The sequence below is a fragment of the Pan troglodytes genome, chromosome 13, assembly GCF_028858775.2.
Source record: "Pan troglodytes isolate AG18354 chromosome 13, NHGRI_mPanTro3-v2.0_pri, whole genome shotgun sequence".
NCBI lineage: Eukaryota > Metazoa > Chordata > Mammalia > Primates > Hominidae > Pan > Pan troglodytes.
Window position 1 is genome coordinate 99,796,971 of NC_072411.2, and position 24,962 is coordinate 99,821,932.

The 24,962-nt window shown below is 39.0% G+C and overlaps 1 protein-coding gene across 2 annotated transcripts in view; it reads left to right on the top strand.

Moving 5' to 3' along the window:
• The first annotated feature begins 13,566 nt into the window (after window positions 1–13,566).
• PLCL1 (phospholipase C like 1 (inactive)) overlaps window positions 13,567–24,962 on the top strand; it is a 352,562-nt gene continuing 341,166 nt past the window's right edge. Inside the window, exon 1 of one of the 2 annotated variants that reach the window (XM_001169560.6) lies at window positions 13,567–14,315. In XM_001169560.6, coding sequence (XP_001169560.1) covers window positions 14,076–14,315 — 240 coding nt within the window. In that variant the 5' untranslated portion in view covers window positions 13,567–14,075. The other variant, XM_054679198.2, reaches the window with a different exon arrangement.

Sequence of the window (24,962 nt, forward strand, 5' to 3'; positions counted from 1 at the left end):
GTATGAACTCAAAAAATATTTGTAGAATAAGGGAATAAATGAACAGATAAGCCTCACCCCATACCACACTTTGTCTAAGTCCCCACCATTTGATTCTTACTTTAGACATTTGGACCATTAAGAGGCTCACCAGCTGGACTGTCCTCTAATCCTTATAGGTAGAATGAGATCAGATACTTACTTTCTTGTCCTTAACTCACAGAAGTGAATTTGGACATGTTTAACTGTAAAGGAAAGTTTTAGTTGTGATGCTTAGTAAAAGGTGGCTTTTTTTTTCATTAAGATATAAACTAGGAGACTTCTTGGTACTTTAGACAGGCTAGCTCATGGCTAGAACACAGCTGTCCTTCTAGACCACTATGACATCCTTCTGGATTAAGAGTGAAGAACAATTGATTATTGCCAGATAACCTTTTTCTTTGTTCCTTTTCCCCCTCAATGGATATGTGGATTCTAAATTTTAATTGATTTCTCCTGATTGATTTTCCCATAACAATTTGTGAGAGTACAGATTCCTTTTCATTGGCACACTGTAAGTTCTCACTCTCGGAAGCTTCTGCCAGCCTGGTGGTAGGCAAATCTAAAAAGCTCACTGGTTGGTCCTTTAATAGCTCTGATGTTCTGTAGTTCTTTTTTTTAATTGACAAATAAAAATATTTTATAAGTGCATAGTTGTATATATTTATGTGGTACGATGTGATATTTTGATATATGTATATATTGTGGAATAATTAAGTCAAGTGAATTAACATATCCATCATCTCATCTGCTTATCATTTTTCTTGTGGTGAGAACATTTAAAATCTACTCTTTTAGCAATTTTGAAATGTATCAGTAAAACTTATTCATTCTATCTAAGTAAAATTTTGTACCCTTTGACCAATGTCTTCCCTTTTTCTGTTTCTATGAGTTTGACTTTTTTAGATTCTCTATGTAAGTGAGATCATACAGTATTTGCCTTTCTGTGCCTGGCTTATTTCACTTAACATATTGTCCTCCAGGTTCATCTATATTGTTGCAAATGACAAGATTTCCTTTTTAAAGGCTGAATAGTATTCCATTGTGTACATATACCACATTTTCTTTACCCATTTATCTGTTGATGGACGCTTAGATTGCTTCTATATCTTGGCTTTTGTGGATAATGTTGCAGTGAACATGGGAGTGCAGATATCTCTTTGACATACTTGTTTCAGTTTCTTTGAATGTATACCCAGAACTGGGATTGCTGGATCATATGGTAATTCTATTTTTAGTTTTTTTGGGGAACCTCTGTACTGTTTTTCAAAATGACTGTACAAATGTACATTTCCACCAACTAGGCTTCCCTTTTCTCCATATCCTCACCAACACTTATTATCTTTCACCTTTTTGATGATAGCTATATAACAGATGTGAGGTGATACATCATTGCAGTTTTAATTTGCATTTCTTTGATGATTAGAGATATGTGTCAGGTCTTATTCATTTTTGTACACTGTGAACTTAACTCTGTAATGACACATAACAGACATTCAATATTTTATCTTAAACTATTGAGGTAGAGCAGTAGTACCCCAGGGATATGGGAATAAAATATTAGAGCTCATATTTTTATTTATCTAAATTGATAAGAAGTAAATCAAGCTTTGCTAATGTTTGATATGTAGATTCCACTCTTACCCTTACTTGATCCATATATGGGTAAAAATATTTTGAGGGAAGATTGGGAGTTCTAGAACATGGAGAAGTTGACAGCTCCAACTCATTGCCTGGTCCATGAGCCCAGCTAAATGAGTTTTAAATTATGTTGTGTTAGTTTGAATTAAACTAACTCAAGATGGATGCATGGCTTAAATATTCCAGAGAACATAAATCAAAGATAATTCTAGTGAACATTTCAAAAATTGCAGAGCGTTCCCTTCTTCTATTCTTACTACAAGCACGTCCTCAGCCACATCATGAAGTAAAAACAATGACAATATATCTTATAAGAAGTCAGCTCCCCAAAATTGACTTTTTAGTATGTGGATGTACACCCTCTTCCATAAACAACAGAAGGCCCTAAATGGATATTGTTTCTTAAGATATTAGCTAATGGTGATATAAAGCCATCACCATTAGCAAAACATTTTAAAGTAATATTTGCTTCATCTTCTTAAAACTCTTTGGTGTATGTTTTATAATGTGCATAAATACTAACATAGAGACATAGTAAATGATGGGCGTCTTCAAAAACCAACAAGAATTTGCAAACACAATGTGTGGAAACTCCTACAGAAGAGCATGGTCCTCAAGATCTGCTTTTTTTTGTTTGTTTTGTTTTGTTCTAGAAGGCAGAGGAAACACACACTTAAAAAGGCAGACACACTTAAAAAGATGTAAATATAGTACACTGGGTATAAAAGGTATTAATGGAGAATACATGGTAACTTGAGGGTTTTGGAAACACTTTCTGGAAAAGACAATGTCTGAAATGAATTTTGAAGGAGTGATGGTTAGCTCAAGGAAGAGAGGTGGGAAAGGGATTTCATATAACTAAGAGGTGAAAGCATGAAATGCATTCAGTATTCAGTGGATTTCAAGTAGCCTAATAGTCCTAGAGTGTGAAAGAAGAGAAGTGGTGTAGCCAGAGAGGATTCCAGGGATGTAGATAGGAGCCATGGCCATATGTGCCAAAGAGCCTGGACTCTATTCAGCTGGCACTGGGAAGCCAATGAATCTTAATAGTGGGAAGTCAGATTTGTACTTTACAGAAATCCCTCTATCTACAATATAGAGGGAAGATGGATATTAGAACATAACACATGGTCACTGTAATCAACTTAATTGGTATTGGATGGGAATCAGGACAATCCAAAAGTAGATTGAAGTACATGTAGAAATGTGATATATGACAAGAAGGATAATTCTATTCAGTGAGGAGACAATAGGATTATTTAATAGTGTTGGCACAAATAGACATTCATCTGGAAGAAAATAAAAATAGACCCTCATCTTATTTTTAAAAATTTATTTGACACTTATACACACTCATTAACACTTATATAAATATAAAAACCAAATTTAGAAATAAATTATAAACAGACCAAATACATAGTTTCAAAAAGAAATAAAAATCTTGCAGAAAAAGGTAGGATTTACATGTACAATCTAGGGGTGGAAAACTGCATTTTAATCAACAGTGGAGACTCAAAAATTATAATCAAGCTGATAGACATTTTTTGATTCTGTGAAAATTAATATAATGTGTAGGCAAAAGTTTCCATAAAGTTAATAAAGGATTATTCTAGATAGCTATTAATGCAGATGACATAATAAGGATAATATTTACAATGTGCTGATTGAGTTCTCTGGGAAGCATATGGAGTTAGGGGTGCAAAAGGTTTATAGGGGTGCAAAAAATATTTGGGGGAAAAGGGAGGAGCAGGTGGTGCCATCACTTCTGTTACAAGCTGACTCAGCCAGCCAAGTGGGAGCTGTGGAGCAAGGATGTCTGTTGGTGGAGTCCTGTGATGGTGGAAATGGAGAAGGGCATGCCCTCAGCTATCACTGCCTCACTCATTCATTGGCCATGGGCTGCCTGAAGAAGAACTTTATGATCTTGGTTCAAATTTGAGGTGGACCCTGAATAAGTGAATAGCTGCAGGCTGTCAGTGAACCTTACTCCTCGCAGCTGGGGACTGAGTCCTTTATCGTAGCAGGGTCTGGGTGTGGCAACTCCATGTTTGCCATAAAACTCTTACAAAATCCTGAGAAAATGGCATTTGATCCAATAGAAAATAGGGCTAAGCACATTTGTAGACAATTTACTGAAGATCAAGACCAAATGGCCAAGAAACATTGGAAACAATGCTTAGTAATCTGGAAAGTGAAAATTAAAATAACAATAGACTATAACTTTATACCTATAATAGTCACAGAAATTAATCAGAGCTACAGTACCTTTTAAGGTGGAATGTGAAGTATTGTAGCTCTTTGGGAAAGCTATCAGGCATTATCTATCAAAGGTAAATATATGCCTTAGACCCTAAAATTTGACTCCTGGGAGTCTATCTTATACAAATAAAACCTTTGGTTCATAAATATGTGTATAAAAATGATTTTTACAACATTGTTTGTAGTTGTGAAAAACTAGAAATAAATTGAATACCCTAAATAAGGCAATGGCTGAATGAATTATGATATATTCACACCATGGAAATACTATGCACTTATTTAAAAGAATGAATAAGTAGCTATTGCAGAAGAGGTGGTGGGATTTTTTACTAGCTCTTATTGAATGAAAAAAGAAAGATGCAGAGGAGTATTGTATTAGTCTGTTCTCACATTGCTGCAAAGATTCTATCTGAGACTGGGTGATTTATAAAAGAAAGAGGTTTAATTGACTCACAGTTCAGCATGGCTGGGGAGGCCTCAGGAAACTCATGGTAATGATGGAAGGGGAAGAAAATATGTCCTTCTTCACAGGGTGGCAGGAAGGAGAATGAATGAATACCCAGTGAAGGGGGAGGCCCCTTTTAAAACCATCAGATCTTGTGAGAACTAACTCATTATGGTGAGAACAGGATGGGGGAAACCATCCCCATGATTCAAGTATCTTCACCTGGTCCTTCCCACAACACATGTGGATTATGGGAACTACAACTCAAGATGAGATTTGCATTAGGACATAGCCAAACCATATCATTCCACCCTTGGCTCTTCCCAAATCTCATGTCCTCACAGTTCAAAACATAATCATGCCCTTCCAACAGTTCCCCAGAATCTCAACTCATTCCAGCATTAACTCAAAAGTCCAAGTCCAAAATCTCATCTGAGACAAGGCAAGTCTCTTCCATCCATGAGTCTGTAAAATCAAAAGCAAGTTAGTTACTTCTTAGATAAAATGGGAGTACAGGCATTGGGTAAATACACCTGTTCCAAATGGGAGAAATTGGCCAAAACAAAGGGGCTACAGGCCCCATGCAAGTCCAGAATCCAATAGTGCAGTTACTAAACTTTAAAGTTCCAAAACGATCTCCTTTGACTCCATTTCTCACATCCAGGGCACACTGATGCAAGAGGTGGGTTCCCATGGCCTTGGGCAGCTCAGCCTCCATGGCTTTGCAGGGTACAGCCCCCACCTCCTGGCTGCTTTCACAGGCTGGCATTGAGTGCAGCTTTTCCAGGTGCATAGTGCAAGCTGTAGGTGGATCTACCATTCTGGAGTCTGGAGGATGGTGGCCCTCTTCTCACAGCTCCACTAGGCAGTGCCCCTGTGGGGACTCTGTGTGGGGGCTCCAGCCCCACATTCCTCTTCTGCACTGCCCTAGCAGAGGTTCTCCATGAGGGCTCTGCCCCTGCAGCAAACCTCTGCCTGGACATCCAGGGGTTTACATACATCCTCTGAAATCTAGGTGGAGGTTTCCAAACCTCAAGTCTTGACTTCTGTGGGCCCACAGGGTCAGCACCATGTGGAAGCTGCCAAGACTTGGGGCTTGCACCCTCTGAAACCATGGCCTGAGCTGTACCATGGCCCCTTTTAGCCATGGCTAAAGTGGCTGGGATGCACGAAACCAAGTCTCTAGGCTGCACACAGTAGGTGGGCCCTGGGCCTGGCCCAGAAAACCATTTTTTTCCTCCTAGACCTCCAGGCCTGTGATGGAAGGGGCTGCTGCAAAGGTCTCTGATATGCCCTGGAGACATTTTCCCCATTGTCTTGGCAATTAGCATTTGGCTTCTCATTACTTATGCAAATTTCTGCAGTGGGCTTGAATTTCTTTCCAGAAAATGGGTTTTTCTTTTCTACTGCATCGTCAGGCTGCAAATTTTCCAAACTTTTATGCTCTGCTTTGCTTTTAAACATAATTTCCAATTTCAGATCTCTCTCAAGTTCAAAGTTCCACAGATCTCTAGGATGGGGGCAAAATGCCACCAGTCTGTTTGCATAGCAAGAGTGACATTTACTTCAGTTCCCAACAAGTTGCTAATCTCCATTTGAGGCCACCTCAGCCTGGACTTTATTGTCCATATCATTATCAGCATTTTGGCAAAGCCATTCAAGTCTCTAGAAAGTTCCAAACTTTCCCACATCTTCCTGTTTTTTGAGCCCTCCAAGTCTCTAAGAAGTTCCAAACTTTCCCACAATTTCCTATCTTTTTTTGCACCCTCTAAACTGTTCCAACCTCTGCCTGTTACCCAGTTTCAAAGTTGCTTCCACATTTTTGGGTATCTTTATAGCAGCACCCCACTCTACCGGTACCGATTTACTCTATAAGTCTGTTCTCACATTGCTTCAAAGATACTACTGAGACTGGTCATTTATAAAGGAGAAAGGTTTAATTGATCACAGTTCAGAATTGCTGGGGAGGCCTCAGGAAATTCACAATCATGGTGGAAGGGGAGGCAAACATGTTCTTCTTCATAGGGTGGCAGGAATGTGAATGAATGAACACCAAGTGAAGGGGAAAGCTCCTTATAAAACCATCAGATCTTGTGAGAACTAACTCACTATCATGAGGATAGGATTGGGGAAACTGCCCCTATGATTCAATGATCTCTAGCTGGTTCCTCCCACAACAAGTGGGGATTATGGGAACTAAAATTGAAGATGAGATTTGGGTGGGGCACATCCAAACCATATCAGGTATATATAAGATTATCTCTCCCCCTCATTTTTTTCTGCTAAACAGTGACAAAATATACTTTGTTTATGTGTATATATATACACACATATACATATACATAGATGAATGTTAACTTGAGTTACCTTGCAAGGAGTGGGGAGGGTTGATGTGGGTGGAAGAGGGAAGATATGTCCAAGATAGGCAAAAGAAGAACAAATTGTACCAAAAAAGCATACATATGATCTCATTATGCTATAATTTCTAAACCTAGTAAGGAAGGCAGAATCGGGGCTTACACAGCTTGCAGTAAAGAGATAAATGAGAAAAATGGGTCACAGAAATGGAAATCATTATATGCAATTTTATTGGATATATAGAAGTTTTTAGTTTGTACCAGTTTACTAGATGCCAGAAATATTTACTGGCTACATGTGAATCAAACAGTATCCGGCCATATGAACTGAAAGCATGGTTGTGGAAAGCACAGGGCTTTCAGTAAACTTACATACCTCTATCACTCAGCAGAGGCTAGGTTATATTACAGTAACAAATGACCCTCAAATCCAAGGGGTTTACAACAAAGGATGTTTTATTGCTCATGTTACGTGTCTATTATAGATTGGCTTCAGTTCTGCTCCATGCCACTTTCATTCAGGATTCAGCCCCTGTCTGGTGAACAATCTCGAGGCTGAGAAAATGAGATCATAGTTAAATTTATGCTGGCTTTTAAAGCGTCTGCTTAGAAGGGGGTTCTTTCACTGGTCAAAGCAAGTCACATGGCTGAGCCCACTGTAAATGGGATGAGGATGTATGACCCTCCTCCAGGGAGGATCAGTAAAAATCCCCCAGGGTATAAAGATCTGCTTTATGACAAAGAGTGTTAATGAAGTGTTTCCGTGTGATCACAGTAGTGAATGTTATTAATGATTGGTGGATTAATGAGTGGTGAGAATTAAGATGAGAAATAAGAGGAAATACATTGTGTATGCTACTTTTTATAATTAAATAAATGCTATTTTTATTATCCACTGGGTGTTAAGTATAAAGACACTCCTTTTGATTTTTTTTTGTTTCAATCATAGATCACAGACCATCTCATCACATTTTCATAAAACAAAGTAAAATATCTTTAATCCATATCCTGAATATAGAAAAATTATGGTAGGCAGAAGGGTAAAATTTTAACTACATATTTTACTTTTCTGAATTTTAGAATTCACAGTAGCTTATTGATGAGAAATATAATGATCATCACAAATCAGAAAACATATTCCTTCCTTTATAAATTATAGTATAAAATAGTACTGTTTTGTGGTTTTTGCCCAGAGTTTAAGTATTTGCTTGTCAAAGAATCTTCCAAGTAGATTTTATCTGCAGCTATCAGTTTAGTTATTAAAATTTCATTTTGGTTAGGAGAAAATTTGAAGAAAGTGCTGCAACATCTTATTACACAAAATGTACAGTGCTTCTTACTTGTTATTCTATTTCACAAGTTAAATTAAATTTCAGTCCTTTACTGTTGTCTAATATTTCAGATGTTTCCTACAACATACTTAAAATTTCAAAAACAATTGTAACATTATCTGAAATGTTTCACCAGTACAATTTATACAGAACAGTGAATGGCAAAAGTCCCAAGTGTGGTTCAACAGCTGTTGCTCCCGTACTGTGGGCTGAGTAGAGGCAGTTGTATCCATGGTGACCTATATGACTTAGTGAGAGTGGGAACTGCGGGATTCTCACAGGGGTTAATGACAGAGCAAACGCTGGCAAGCCAGCTTTCATGAGGCATTTGGCTTTTTTTTGTTTGTTTTTGTTTTTTTGTTTTTTTTTTAAAAGGAAGGATTCACTTTTTCTAACTCCTCATTTTGTAAAGCAGACAAACTTCGTATCATGCTTAACAAAAGAGCTATATACCTGAAAACTAACTCGGAAAAAAAGGGCTTACAAAACAAACTATACTTTACTTTTGTCCTATATTTTAATGTAAAACATGCATTATGATTTTATATTTATTCAAATATTGCACTCTGCTTCTTCCTCCCGAAAGGTTTAAGGTAGACTAGAACAAAGGCATATCAATAAAGTCTATAAAATAGGTGTAAGAGTCTTACACATTATGAGTGGAGAAAAGAAGTGCATTAGAAAAGGAAATATGACTCTGCAGTTTCTTCCAATGGGCCCTGTGACACTAAAAAGCATTAATAAACTTCATACCTTGGTATAAGTTGGAGGATAAAAACCCCAACATCGTGTAGGTGATTTAGATTTGAGGAATGTACCTGGGATTTGGGGGCTCGAGGGGAGGAGGAACCTACTGTATATTCACTTCTGCATTGAAAATGTCAGGCATTGGGTGTATATCTGGTTTGAAAAGATTTCTGTCATAACGTTGTACCTGGAAAAGATTCGGTTGTCAAATAAAACAGAGAATCAAGTTTTTATGGGGGCCTTATTTGTGCCATTTCAGTGGTACTTTTCCTAAGTGCCTCTGGCTTCTGCATCAGTGGGGGAAAAAACCGTGACATGAGCTCCAACTCCGGGATCCACGTCAAAGTAAGTTAATACATAGAAAATAAATCAACACTGTCTATTTTTAAAAGACCTTTGCCATGCACAATACAGACTACTGCCAGATGATTGGCCTGGAGCTCCTGATAGTGCCTTAGCCCCAGGGTCTTCATGGGGTAATTCCTGTGGGAATGGTGTTAATGGATAGAGGCCCAGGCATTCTGCTCTCCTGCAGACAGTAGAGATTTCTCAATCTCTGAAAGAAGCAGCAGTAATCAGACATTGAAGAACATTGGCTGTAATTAAAGATTTCTTAGATTCATTGCCTCTCAGTACTTTAAAGATTTATTAAACTGGGGAATCTAGACCTATTATAAGCAATTTGTAACTTCTCATTTTTGTAGGACTGTTATAATGGAGCACACTTTACTTGTTCTTTGAAATAAGATTAGTTGATTTTTATGTTTTAGTTACTGAAATTTCTTAATTCCTAATATAAGTGACAAAAACTTTCAAGAAAAAACTTGAATTTCAAAGAGGTCATATATCAAGTTTTGCTTATCTTTTATTGACTTGTATGTATTTACTCTACTATAATATTCACTCTACAAATTACCCTACAAATTCTGTTTTCTTGAGCTAGCAAAACAAAATGATCACCATGTATATTGGGGAGGGCTATGACCGAATGTAAAGATGCATGCAACTTAACTGAAAATGCTGTATGTCCTCTTCTTTGATTACGTGCAATGCGTCCTTTAACTTATTAGGAGACCTGTCTCAATATAAAAATATTTTTCTTACACATATGTGAATGAGATGATAAATGTGTTTCCTCATGCACTAATGAATCAGTCATACTGGTGGTCCATGCTGATGACATAAAGGTCATGTTGATGTTGAGAGAGGAGGTTGTCATGGTTAATATGAGTGGTCCCAGATCCGAAGGAGTGGCTTCATTCTCCAGGACAGCTACTGGACTTGTATCTTATGAGAGCTTTGGGTAGCAGGAAGAATGCAGGCTTTGAAGTCACTAACATTGCCTCAAATGCTGGTTCTTTCACTTCCTAGTTGGCTCTAACTTCAAGCAAGCTACTTGACCCTTTTGATCCCCAGTTTTCTTATCTGTGAAGTGGAGATCAGAATACTGCAGAGAGGATTATCTGGTACATAGAAAGCAGTTATCAAAGAGATAGTTCTTTTCCCCCCACTATGACTTCCTGGTAGTATATGGAAAGTCTTAATATTCTCACTGGTTTTTTCTCAGGCCCAGGGTTCTGGACTTCCCTGGCTGGAAGGACTATATTGACATATCTAGTCTTTTAGTCTGGTCTAGGTATTTTCAGGACTGCTAGAACTTGCTTAGTTCTTATTGGTTGTATTTCAGTCTAATTCTAGATTTCAAGTCATTCCAATTAATAAGTGCCCTTCTTCTGAGATTTGTAGCTGCTTGGTGTGGATCTGTTCTGATTTCTGCTCTAAAATGGAATTCCGGGATCCTTGAGGATGAGAAGTTCTACCATGCAGACAGTGACAGAACCATTTTTCTTTATCAGATTGATTATTTTATTTAGTCACAGGACTGCAAAAGTCCTCTGTCCATAAATATTTATTGAGCACTTACTCTGTTCCAGACATAGTTCTGGGAGCTGGAGATACAGCAATGAATAAAATCGCAAGGTCTTTAGGCACATGGAGATGGCATTCTACATTTCAGTGAAGCAGAGATAGGGGGAAAGTAAAACAGAATATGTAAGTAAACAATTCCATGGAAAAGACAGTTTGTTCACAGTGATAAAATCCTGTGAGAAGACAAAACACGATATGACTGACATGTATTGAGGCTTGTAGGGGCAACTTGAGATTTGTAGTTAGAGAGTCCTTTCTGACGTAGTAACATTTGAATTTCCTGCTCGTTACTATTATTCACATCTTACCTTCCTACCCCTGCTCACCCCCAAATTCCAATCTGCCAATCTAGCAATTGTCACCATGACTTGGTAAAAGGTTGGGAGGCAAGAATTGTAGGTGACAGCTATTTGGAAAGAGGGACTGTTAATGCAGGGGTAGGAATGTGCCCATGGCTGCTGACTTAACTGAAACTAGCTAGTCTCTTTCAGTTTTTGAAGTGGGTCCACAAAGCAGAATCTGCTCCTGGCTAGGAGCAAGTACATAGGAGGGTTTTTTTTTTTCAGTTGCAAACATGAGTATCAGGAAAAGCCTTCTGAGCTTATGCTGGAACACAACAATATAAACGACTTGCTAGATTAGGGTCCAACTAGTTTATCAAAGCAGAGTAATTTAGACAACAATCTTTACGGATAGAGGCTCAGAGCAAAGGAATCAGAGGGGTGTGTGTGTGTGTATGCACTTTCACATGAGGGTGAGAGGGAAGGATGCCAAGGAAGAGAAAAGAGTCCAACTAGACATTGTCTAGTTGAAAGATACAACATTTTGCAAGTTATATGCTGTACTTTCTGGCTTCTGTTTTTTTTTAAATCACTAACCTTGAATGTTTGTTAATAAAGTGATGCTAATTTTAATATTTGTAAAAATAAATTATTATCATAATGGTACACAAATCTGTAGGATGAGGAACTTATAAATGACATTAATATCCTATAACAAGATAATGAGTGAGATAAAGGCAGTTTTACATTTTTCAGAGGACAACCGAAGAATGGGACTTTTATTAGAGTAACAAAGAAAAATGAAGCACTGACAACTGTAAATGACAGAAGTCAAATGTAATAATAGTTGAATATCAAAGAAAAAAATTATAGCCTAAAATAAGATATATTTCTGAGGATAGCAATTAAAAATATTTCCTATATAGCATAGACAGGAATTCCCTGAACTAAAGGAGATGGAAGACATGTATGGTTGTTTTAAGTCTGGGTACACTTTATTTTCTTCCTCTAGTCTGTGCGTTGTAAAGGCATACCTGTTGAAAAGGAAACTTTTGTTGGGTTACCCCTCCTGTCTTTTAAAGATGAGGGGGAAAAAGAAGCCTTTGCTGTTATGGATGCAGTTCTCAGAATCTCACTAGAGGGTGGTGTTGGTTCTAAAACCAGAGGTCACTGCTACTCTCTACAGTACATTCATTACTAGGCTGCATTTATGTTTAAAGAAAAGGCAAAGTCAAGCCTTCTCAGTATTCCCTAGTAGTTGATAAATGTCAAATCTGAAACCTCCCAAGTGCCCCTGCCAGTTCTGGCTGGTTGTAGCCCAGAGGAGACAGATAAAGTAGTGAAGAGATTATCGGAGGAGTTGGGTGGTGGATTCTAATTTTGGCTCCTGCACTAACTAGTAGACAAGACTCCCTGGGCCTTTGTCTCAACCGTAAAACAAAAATGATGTCCTAGTTGATCCCTAAATCCCCATATATCTCTAAAATTATGAGATTCAAACCAAATTGTTGGTCTAAAATGCTGAATAATTTCTCATGCTCTTAGCCAGACTAAGGAACAAGTAAAATCTCAAATTATTAAATTATTAATAGGATAAAATGTAATGTTATAAGTGAGGTTTAATATAGATTCTAATATCAAAGGAGTTTAAAATTAAAATGCCAAGTCTTTTGTCTTACCAGGGAGCCTTAGGACCATGGTTTGCATCTGAGCATTCTGTGGATAATTTCAGTGACTTAACTCATCATCCAAAGATCTCTCCCTTCTTGGTTGCTAGCTTACTGGAAATGAGCAAAATATGTTTTTATATAGGATTATATAGAGAAAGGAGGCTGAACCATTGTCAAATAGGAATGTTTTAGGATAGAGACTAAACTCCCCACCTGCATTTATCTGACTTGGATTCTATCTGTGCTTTGTTAAGAGTCAGTCTTCGGAGGGATTTAGTTGGTTCAGTTTCCTTTCACCGTCATCTCTTTCACTGACTCCCCTTCCTGGTTATATTTACTCACATTGCAGAATACCTTAGAATCCTTTCCTGGAACCTGAAGCACATTATGGAACCCCAAGATCCCAGTAAACCCTAGTGTATCTCTGCATGGACTTGACTTCTAAGAATTGGCCTGAGAGCCTGCAATTAACCTGTGACCTGTAACCTTCACCCCGTCACCCCAAACGCTTAGACATTCATACTCAATACCCCCTTTCCTCCAAATTGCTTTGTTTGGCAGAAGAAGGTTTCTTTCTCCCCTCTCCTTCACCCAACCTGGATTTTGTTGCATCTCAGGCTCGTTTCGCAAATCTAAACTTCCTAAAATATACACGGAGCGCCTCCGGGTTTGCACACGCGCGCGCGCGCGTACACCCTGGCTCGAGTACACTAGCCCCGCTGGGCCGGCTCCCAGTTGCAGAACACATTCCATTCTTCGCGCTCGGGCACACCCCTCCGCAGTGAGGATTGGTCGGGCCGAGCCCCCTCGGCGAGGCGAGGCTCCTAAGAGGCCCAGACGCCTGCCAATCCCCAAGGGCTGTCAAAACAAGTCTTCCTCCCAGTCACAACAGAGCTGAGTGGAGGCCGCCGCCGCCGCCGCACTTCCTGGGACCGCTGCGCCGCAGTCCGCGGGCAGGTGGCGGGTGCGCCCGGCCGCAGTCGCCCGGCTCTGGCCCCTATCGGGCCGCCGGCGTCCGGGCTTCAGAGGCTGCCTGGCTGGGCGCCCGGTGCCTTTTGTCTGGCGCAGGGCCGGCGTTTGCATCACATTTTGGATACCTCCCTCTCTTTTTCGCCTCTCTTTCTGCCTCCCGCTCACATCGCCTCCCCACTCCCGCCACCGTCCCCCGCCGGACTGCTAGCCTCCTAGACCGAAGCCCGAGGACGTCTCTGCCCGAGCGATGTCCCCTCTCCAGAAAGTTGCCGCCGCCGCCGCCGCCGCCGCCACTGCCGCCGCTGGGCGGTGAAACAAAGTCTGGCGGGGCCGCCTCCCGGTGCAGGAGCGCACCCGTGCCTAGCGGCTGGACTCCGCTGCCGGGCGTCCCGCTTTCCCCCGGGGAGCCCTAAACGCTCCAGGCCATGGCCGAGGGCGCGGCCGGCAGGGAGGATCCGGCGCCGCCCGACGCGGCGGGGGGCGAAGACGACCCCCGAGTGGGCCCGGATGCCGCCGGGGACTGCGTGACGGCGGCCTCTGGGGGCCGGATGAGGGACCGTCGCAGCGGGGTCGCACTGCCAGGCGCCGCGGGGACCCCAGCGGACAGCGAGGCGGGCCTCCTGGAGGCAGCACGGGCGACCCCCCGGCGCAGCAGCATCATCAAGGTAAGCAAAGCCGCGCCGCACCGGGAGCGTGGCTGTGGGTGATGGGTGGGTCGGGGACCCGGGCAGGATGTGCGGTGTCCGGAGGCATCCGGGCTCAGCATTGTTTTCTCCCACCTCCTTCAACGCCAAACCTTCCTTCCTTATCCGGAGGTTCCCAGACTCAGCTGTCAGCCACGAGACGCACAAGTGACTTTTTCTCCCCACTGACGGCAGAGGAAAAGTTCCGCTCTACGTCTTTGCGTTCTGATGGATGCTTTCCCTCATTTTCTCTGCAAGCTTCACTAAACCGTTGATGGAGGGAGGAAGGGAGAACTCAGGATAAATGCAGACCCACCGGATGGTTGTGCATTGCTTTCCAATGAAGGGTTAGCTTTTCCCGTACAATGAAGAAAATGCACAGCTTACTCTCAAGTGAAAAAAAAAAATCCCTCTAGACTTAAATGATCCCGAAATCCCAAGATGTGTGAACTTTCCCGGTAGGGAGGCAGAGTTTTAAGTGGACCCTGCACCACAGTAAAGAGCAATGCAAGAGCCCAGAGTTTTTGCGCTGCAGAAAGCACAACCGGAAAGCAATCAATCCCCCAAGCATTATCACTGGTCCTTGTGGTTACCACCACATCCAGGGAAAACGCTTCCTGACCCGCTAATCACCTCACAGAATTTCTCTCCATCCATTTGGCAAGGAATTTGTAAACCTCTTTCCTCCCCTTTCTCTTTCCATCTTCCTTCCACTTGGGGCTTGTTTCTTCTGTTTGAGATTTCCTCTTTTGGGAGCATGACTTTGGGGTAAGGTTATTTAGGTAAGAACCCTCGCACAGGCTCTGGAAAAGGGCCTCAGTGTAAATGCATGTGAGTAATCAATCAAATGCATGGCAGATTAAAATTGATTTTGGTGGAGCAGTCAGTATAAAACGATATGTATGTATGTATATATATAAGTATATATGTGTGTGTGTACATACACACACACACATCCCTCAATGACAATGAAAGATGGACTTTTACTTACTATTGAATTTATTGGGTTCACTAATATATTCAAAAGCTCTGTTCAGGGTTAAGCTGCGTAACCAGTGCATCATGCATGTTGCAAGCTCCTAGCACCAGCTGAGGTAGACTAACCACAGAATGTGGCTCCAGTAAAGTCTTTTTCCCAACACTGACACATGGAAGTTTAAAATCAGTGGAGAGGTTTCTATAATATATAAAGAAGAGTGGGTGGTAATTACAAATGACTTGTAGTAGTTTCTGTTATTTTGTGGCTTTTTGATTATGTAACAGGAGTGTTCTATTCTGGGTGTGAATTTGGACAAAGGGAAATTACTATTTTGTTTTTAACCCACAGGTCAGAAAGCACACTGTTTTGAAACTTAAAAAACATCACAATTAGGAAACACATACATTTTGGATTCTACTGTATTGATACTACATGGTGTCCTGTGTGTGTAAAACAGGCACTGCAAGAGACTTTAAAATATATGACAATAAAGAGCAAAGGGCTCTATAATGTTGTAAAAAACAAAAGTAATGGAGTATAAGGAATATGCAAATTCTTGCAACTGAGTTTGCCACTTTTGAATTGTACTATGCTGGTTTATATTCTCAGAAGGGTCATTGCTGAGTAATGGTGCCTCTTTTGTTTTGAAGTTTCTTTTTGTGACAAAAAAGGAGGGAGACAACAGAATATTAACTTGATTTTCCCCCTATTTAATAGTAAATGCAATTAACATTTGGTAAATGGCCTTTAAAATTAAAGATATTAGAAAATAAAGTGAATTATTATGTTAGGTTTTTATTGAAAAAGTAGCTCATACATATAATTTAAAAAATCAAATGTTGCAAAGGAGTGTGAAGGAAAGACCCTCAGACATTCCACATTCCCACTTATGTAGTCCACCCTCATAGATGTTAACACTTTCTTATGTATGCTTCCAAAATATTCCATGCATGTGTAAGCAGATATATCTATATGTGTCTATGATGAACTATAGCAGCTCCTGATTTCTACAAAAAAATCTGGCTAGAGTTTTACAAGTCTCATAGTTTTAAGCATTTTTGAAGCCTAGAGGGTAGTCTAAGGTCATTGTGATGAATAAACTAATCTTCAAGGGTAATCTGGTAGGTCTTTGGTGGGCAGCAGTCATTGGGGTCTGTTCCCAGAGGCCTTAACGCCCTTCTAAGGAGAAAAAAAGGCAGGTGGTAAGCTCTGTTCCACTCCTTCTCTGAGATCAAGAACCTTTCTGGTGACATTCTTGAATCTGCTGCCCTGTGGTTTGTTCCCTTTAGCATAGTAAAAATGAGTTTCCAAAAAAAGTTTAGATCATGTAAGAAATACATAGCACATGTTCTATATTGAGAGAAAATGCATTTTTCACAGTTTTGCCAAGAGATTTTTTTTTAAATTTGGCATTGAAATGTACACAAAGAAGAAAAGCTTTAGTACATTTTATATTAATCAAAATATTAAATGCTGTTCCAAATAGCTGTAGTGCAGTAATAATTGATATTCATAATGCTGAGCCACTGAAAGGTTGTGAATCATCAAATATTAAATTCTTGTCAGCTCAATTTAAGGTATTGTTTCAGAATAGTGCTATCCTGACAGAAAACAGACTGTCTTGTATATTAATAAAAAGAATGTTTTTAGTAAATTTGCCCTCCATAATTTGTGAAAACATGTGTTTAGTTGAAAAAACAATTTTCTTCTGAGCTGAGGAAAACAATGACAGCATTTATCTGTATGCATCTTCAGAAATTCTTTCTACTGCCATTGTGTTTCTTCCCCACATATAACCAATCCTAAGTTTAAAAACGTTCAATGTGAGAATTAAACTAAGTTTTTAAAAAATCTGTCTACTTTTTCCTATGTTTTTCTGTGTGATTGTTTCAACAGCATTGACATTGATAAATGCTGCATGTTTTTTGGTAAGCGCATTGTTATATACCACAATAATGCAATAGAATCCATTTTAATTTCTTCTTGTGGTTTGAAATGACAAGTTGGATACCTGCAGTATTGATAATCTCTAAAAGTTGTTTACTATTCTGCATTTGAATATATTTCTAATTAAGAAATAAGACCATTTATTTATCTGGTATTTGATATCAAACTTATAGCATTTAAAATATTTAACATTTTAGATTATTGCTTATAGCCCTATAATCTGCTGCCCTGTGGTTTGTTCCCTTTAGCATAGTAAAAATGAGTTTCCAAAAAAAGTCTAGATCATATAAGAAATACATAGCAAATGTTCTATATTGAGAGAAAATGCATTTTTCACAGTTTTGCCAAGAGTTTTTTTTTAATTTGGCATTGAAATGTACACAAAGAAGAAAAGCTTTAGTACATTTTATATTAATCAAAATATTAAATGCTGTTCCAAATAGCTGTAGTGCAGTAATAATTGTAATGTTTTGGAAATAGGAAGCAGCATAGCTTATTTACTATATTAGTTGGTGGAAACTGAGCTACATATGTATTTTAAAAATAGCAGTTGATTTTTCTTCCATTGTATGTAACACATTGACGGGTTCTACTTTTTTTCAACTTCCTTTTGTTCTACTTAAGAACAAATTCTCTAGGCAAGGAAGAATAGAAATTGTCACTTGGATCTCATGGACATGGGTGTGGGGGATGAAGATGGGAGTTGGGAATGAGGTGTTGAGACCAGCACTGGAGCAGCTACTTGGGTGTTGTTCATGTCTCATTATTTTATATCATGGCGAGTCTCACTCTCTCATGTCATCTTGGGCTGGTATGGTGGATTTTTGAACTGAAGCCTTAAAGGTGCCCCTTGGGTACCAGTAGACCCCTATCAAGATTATGGCTTTCCTCAGAGAGGCAAGAGGAATGCAGTTCACATTAAGTGCCTACTACTGTGAGTCATATACTAAACTAGGAGCTTTCGTACGTTTGTATCACTTAAACCTCACAGGAAACTCTCTAAAGTATGGAAGGAAGGCACAGAGAGCTACTGTTAAAATGTGGAGTGATGACTGAAAGTCATGTCTGCTTAATTTCAGAGTTTGTGCTCTTGGGCTGGTTCTCAGATGCAAGAAGTCCCACAATCCATCAACACTTCTAGGTTTGAAACAGCCCGAACACGTGAGATAGTGACAGAAGAGTATGCATCTTAGGTCCTATGGTTTGTGGGGTAAATTATCTTTTCTCAGCCTTCTTTCCTTCAGTTCAGAACATTTGGAGGTTGATTATTCTAGAAAGGGATTGCAACCTCTTCTGTCTTTGGCTATTTTGTTAGGCCTGTGCTGTACTTGAAAAGACAGAGCAATCTGGCAGGTGTTCTGCTTGGCATCAATATATGGAGCTTACATCCTATTGTTTTACCCCAGGCCCACTTTCCCCATACCCCTGCAGACAGTGGAGTTTGTGAAGCATTGTATTCTCTTTTAGGCTGATACGCAGGCAGAAAAAATACCTGGGTCATAGGAATATATATAAATCTAGGGGAGTAAGGAAATGGGGGAATCTTCTTTTGGAGCTCTGAAAGTGTGTGTGTGTGTGTGTGTGTGTGTGTGTGTGTTTAAATAGGGACGGTTATGAAGGGAAATTAAATGTGATTAAAAATCAGTTAAAAATTTTAGGCACCCTATGGATTATATAGGCGTTTGTAGATTGACCCAGGAATTAATCAGCATTTATAGATTTTATTCTCTACAAATATGTGTTAAAAGTTCTGAATAACCAACTTATGGATGGATTTTGGAGAAATAACCAGAGATGCTGGCCAGCCTTCACTTTACCGTAAGGGTTGCTGAGAGTGTGCCCTGGGGGCTTCAGCTGCGGCTCTCCTCCCGAGATGTGATTTGGCTGCATGAATGGCATGAACCTCTTAGGTAGATTTGGTTTATGATTCCCACAACTTCAGTTAGAATGTTACTTTCTCTCAAATTGCCATAGTAACATGGTCACATTTCACCTTAGAAGTGGTTGCTTCTAATTGCAGGGTCTTTCTGATGTGATTTCTTATAGCACCTCTCAAGAAAATGAAGAATAAACTTCAGGTAAAGAGCTTTGTCTTACTTTGATGAAAGGTTTTTGAAGTGTCTGTTGATTAGTGTTTGCTACTATTATCAGAATTTACAAAGTTTGTTTTCCCTTTTGGAAAATATATTAAGGCTAAAAAAAGTGTAAGTTAATTACATAGCCATTGAGGGGTTAAACGTGCATTGTGATTGAGACTGAATAGTGTTTTCCCAACCTTTCCCTTTTTACAATGGAGAAAACAGGTAATTAAATTTTGTACAGTAAAATGTCAATTGAACATTTATTGCCAAATAACACCTCAGGCATAGCAGGGCATTATGAAAAGATATCAGGAGACAGCCGACCTTACCTTGGTGCTACTGAACAAGCAATTCATTAACTGCTTCTAGGCAATGCCACAGCAAACTAATCAGGCAGTGGCCCAGGCAGTAACTCAATGAAGGAATTGCATCAGTCTTCTTTGCGCCCTCACTCAATTCTGTTCAGCTTTAATAACTGTGAATATTAAAAATAACTCCACATTCAGGAGCAATGTCCAAACTGAGATGTGCTTAACACTGTATATTTTAAAAAAACTATCCGACTTTAGATGACTAGACAGAGCTAAGAGGCAGGATCTCAGCAACAGTAAATGAGCCATTGGTTATAAGAAGGAGGGAGAGAATCATTGTGTTGGACTTTACATTGAAATCTAAGGTAATAAATCAATAAACTTTATTATAGTGAAACCTTTCAGTTCTGCAAAATCTTAGTGTTTTAATAATGTAAAAGAGGTTTATTTGTAGTTTTGTTGACTCTTATTCACCTCCCTATCTATCCTAGTTCATCTCTGTATTCTAGTTCCTGTAATAGGAAACAATAGACAGAGTTTATGGTAATTAATGATTATACTAAACTGACAATAACTATTAGGGCCAAATGGCCAACTTCTGTAACAACAACATTCGGTCTTACATATTGGCAAATGTATTGTGTATTTCAGCTAACTTTTAATGGCAACAAAATCATAGTATGACGAAGTATTGGAATAGTCCATTGGATTTAAAATTGGATTTCATTTGTAGTTTTATCTGTAACATCTTTTGTGAATGTAAGAGAGAGATATAACCTAGTTTATTTTCAGCAGTGCCGTTTAAACTCATCTTATTAATAATCAATCTAGCATTACTTTGAGAAAAGTAGGATTGTACATGGTGAGTAGAAAAGAAGCATTGTTTACATTATCATTATCACTTCAGAAAGAAGGCAAGTTAATTTTGAAAATAATAAAATCTATCAAGGCAAAACAACATAAACTATTTTAGTGTGTCTCGTTTCCATATATTTCTTAATTTGTATTTGTAAATTTATGAAAGTGTGTAGCTATTATAGGCAAGGTTATTGTGTTTTTCCTTAACTATACATCTTCATATTCAAAAGTTTAAAATACCTTTGAAAGATAATATCTGCTTTATTAATTCTTATGCTGACCTTTTTCAAGAGCCTTTAATTTTTAACATTTTTACTTCTTTTCTCTTGACTTTTAGGTTCAGGGGTGTACATGTGTAAGTTTGTTCCTTGGGTAAATTGCATGTTGCTGAGGTTTGGTGTATGAATGATCCTGTGAGCTAGTAAGCATAGTACCCAATAGTTAGTTTTTCAACCCAAGTCCCCTAACCCAACCTTCCCCTTCGAGTAGTCCCCAGTATCTATTGTTCCTCTCTTTGTGTTCATGTGTATTTAGTGTTTAGCTACCACTTACAAGTGAGAACATGTGGTATTTGGTTTTCTATTTCTGCATTAGTTCACTTAGGATAATGGCCTCCAGCTGCATCCATGTTGCTGCAAAGCACATGATTTTGTTCCTTCTTATGGCTGTGTAGTATTCCATAGTGTATGCTTCCCATATTTTCTTTGTCCAGTCCACCATTGGTGAGATGATTCCATGTTTTTGCTATTGTGAAGAGTGCTGTGATGAACATACAAGTGCATGTGTCTTTTTGGTAGAGCGCTGTTGGATATATACCCAGTTATGGGATTGGTTAGTCAAATGGTAGTTCTGTCTTAGTCTCTTTGATGAATCTCCACACTGCTTTCCACAGTGACTGAACTAATTTACATTACCACCAGCAGTGTATAAGTGTTCCATTTTCTCCACAACTTCACCAACATTTGTTGTTTTTTGACTTCTTAATAATAGCCATTCTGGTGTGAGTTAGTATCTCATTGTGATTTTGATTTACATTTTTCTAATGATTAGTAATGATGAGCATTTTAAAATATATTTGTTGGCTGCATGCATGTCTTTCAAAAGCCTTTTAAAAGATGCTAAGTATGTACTAAACACAGACTAAGCCCAGGCAACATGTATAAGCAGGCAAACTTGTATTATTTACACGGTACAATATCACGGTTAGAAATGGTGGGATTGTGATGCTACTGAGTATTTAGAAATCAGAGATACTCAAATTCAGAACACCTGCTCTGTGAGACATTCTCCGATGTGAGGGAGATGGATGCACAAATAAGGCAAAAAGAGACAAAAGAACACTTTAGTGTTATCTGGGACCAAAATTACAATGTAGAACCCTAGAAAGCTAGACCTGACCATGTTGTAGGCACTTTTCCCTAAGGCCCAAACGACTTCAAACAAAAGCAAGCCAAATAACCTGTATACTTAAAGCCCACACCCCACCTCCCAGATCTGACAGCCGATGATGAGGGTGGGCACACCTTCTAGGGTGTAATCAGGGGCACACCCATTAGGGCTAGACAATAAGGAGTCAGAGACATGGTCAGCAGGGGGAGAGTATGTTTCCCCTCTAAGCCTCCCTTGGCTCAGGCTGGGTTAAGGCCTGGTTCAGGAAAAGGGTAATGGCATCAGAAGAGTGATGGCCCTGCTCCCCTACAGGTCAGCCCTGATTGTTGGGTTGGGGAGGAGAGAGAGAAGACCATGCTATGTGCACTCTGACCTCTCTCTCCTTTGAGAGCTTCCTCCCCATATAACATACCCCATCAATGTCCTTGAACTTGCAGTTTCTTAATCATTGATGGTGACTAATGTTTGGAAGTGGGAGTGGGGATGGAGGTGAAGGAGTTGGAGCCTCATGCTCCCCCTAGAGGCGTATATAAAAGATGCAAAGTCATCTTCAGCATTTAGTAAACTCCAGCTTTGAAATATTTTGGAAGTATTGATTTCATATCATAATTAAATATTATATATTTAGAAATGTTATTAATAGTAAGTAGCTTTATTTTTATGTTTAATCTAATATATAAAACACCTAGTAACATCTTGAATTGGTTTTCCTACTGAGCAATTTTCTTTATAATAATAGCAAATACTAATATAATTTGTATGATGAGTCTAGCATTGTTTTGAGCATTAACATGTGTCAAATAATTTAATTCTCACAATAACCATATGATATGCATATTATTATTATCTCGATTTTTACAGATGGAGAGATGTTAAGTGACTTGCCTAAGGTCACATAGCTAATAAATGCAGAGCCAAGAAGTAGGTCCAAATAATCTAGCTCCAGAGGTTGCTTTTAATCTTTATGCTATATGTTCTTATCCTCTAAAACAGTGTTGATTTAAAGCTTAGCTGGTGTGGATAAAATAGCAGATTTTTTATTGTTATCTTAAACACTAAGTTCAGCTGACAAATCAAAAACCAATTTTTAAAACAGTTTTGGGAAACTCAAGGATTACTTGAATATACATTTTTTTCTCAGTTTCACAGCCTTCCTTTCACATAAAATACCTATGACTTTACTTTAATATTGCATTCCATTTTCCCTTGAGAGGAGTGGGGCTCCTAGTAGTACAAGCAACTTCACATTATCACACTTTGCTTTGTTGTACTTTGCAGATATTGCATTTTTTTAAACAAATAGAAGATTTGTGGCAACCCTGTGTTGAGCAAGTCTACTGGTGGCATTTTGTGTCTCATTTTGGCATCGTGTGCTCACTTTGTGTCTCTGTGTCACATTTTGGTAATTCTTACAAGATTTTTAACTTTCTCATTGTTATTATATCTATTATGGTGATCTGTGATCAGTAATCTTTGATGTTACTATTGTAATTGTTTTGGAGTGCCATGAACTATGCCCATATAATACAGCGAACTTAATTGATAAATGTGTGTGTTCTGACTGCTCCACTGACCTGCCGTTGTCAGTGTCTTTCCCTCTCCTTGGGCCTCCTACTCTTTGAGATACAACAATATTGAAATTAGTTCAGTTAATAACCCTATAATGGCCTCTAAATGTTCAAGTGAAAGAAAAAGATTCACATCTCTCACTTTAAATCAGAAGCTAGAAATGATTAAGCTTAGTAAGGAAGGCATGTCTAAAGCTGAGATAGGCTGAAAGGTAGGCCTTTTTTGTCAGTTAGCCAAGTTGTGAATGTAAGGAAAAGTGCTTGAAGGAAATTAAAAGTGCTACTCCAGGAAGCATATGAATGATAAGAAAGCAAAAACAGCCTTGTTGCTGATATGAAGAAAGTTTTAGTGATCTGGATGGAAGATCAAACCAGCCATAACATTTCCTTAAGCCAAAGTCTAATTCAGAGCAAGATCCTAACCCTCTTCAATTCTGTGAAGGCTGATAGAGGTGAGGAAGCTGTGGAAGAAAAGTTGGAAGCTGTGGAAGAAAAGTTGGAAGCTAGCAGAGGTTGGTTTATGAGGTTTAAGGAAGGAAGCTATCTCTATAATGTAAAATTGCAAGGTGAAGCAGCAAGTGCTGATGTAGAAGCTACAGCAAGTTCTCCAGGAAATCTAGCAGAGATTATCGATGAAGCCGGCTATACTAAAAAACCTCAAATTAGAAGAAGGTGTCATCTAGGACTTTTATAGCTACAGCAGTGAAATCAATGCCTGGCTTCAAATATTCAAAGGACAGGCTAACTCTCTTGCCTGGGGTAATGCATCTGGTAACTTTAAGTGGAAGCCAATGCTCAATTACCATTCTGAAAATCCTAGGGTCTTTATGAATTATGCCAAATCTACTCTGTGCCCTATGAATGGAACAACAAAGCCTGGATGACAGCACATATGTTTATAGCATGATATACTAAATATTTTAAGCCCACTGTTGAAACCTACTGCTCAGAAAAAAACATTCCTTTCAGAATATTACTGCTTGTGGACAATGCACCTGGTCACCTAAGAGCTCTGATGGAAATGTAGAGGAGATTAATGTTTTCATCTTGTTAACATAAGATCCATTCTGCAGCCTATGGATCAAGGAGAAATTTTGACTTTCAGGTATTATTATTTAAGAAATACATTCCATAAGGCTATAGTTGCTATAGATAGTGATTCATCTGTTGGATCTGGGCAATGTAAATTGAAACCTGGAAAGGATTCACCATTCCAGGTACCATTAAGAACATTCGTGATTCATGGAAGGAGGTAAAAATGTCAACATTAGCAGGAATTTGGAAGAAGTTGATTCCAACCTCATGGATGACTTTGAAAGGTTCAGGACTTCGGTGGGGGAAGTCACTGTAGACGGGGTGGAAATAGCAAGAGAACTAGAATTAGAAGTGGAGCCTGAAGATGTGACTGAATTGCTTCCATTTCATGATAAAAATTGAATGGATGAGGAGTTGCTTCTTATGTATGAGCAAAGAAATTGGTTTCTTGAGATGGATTT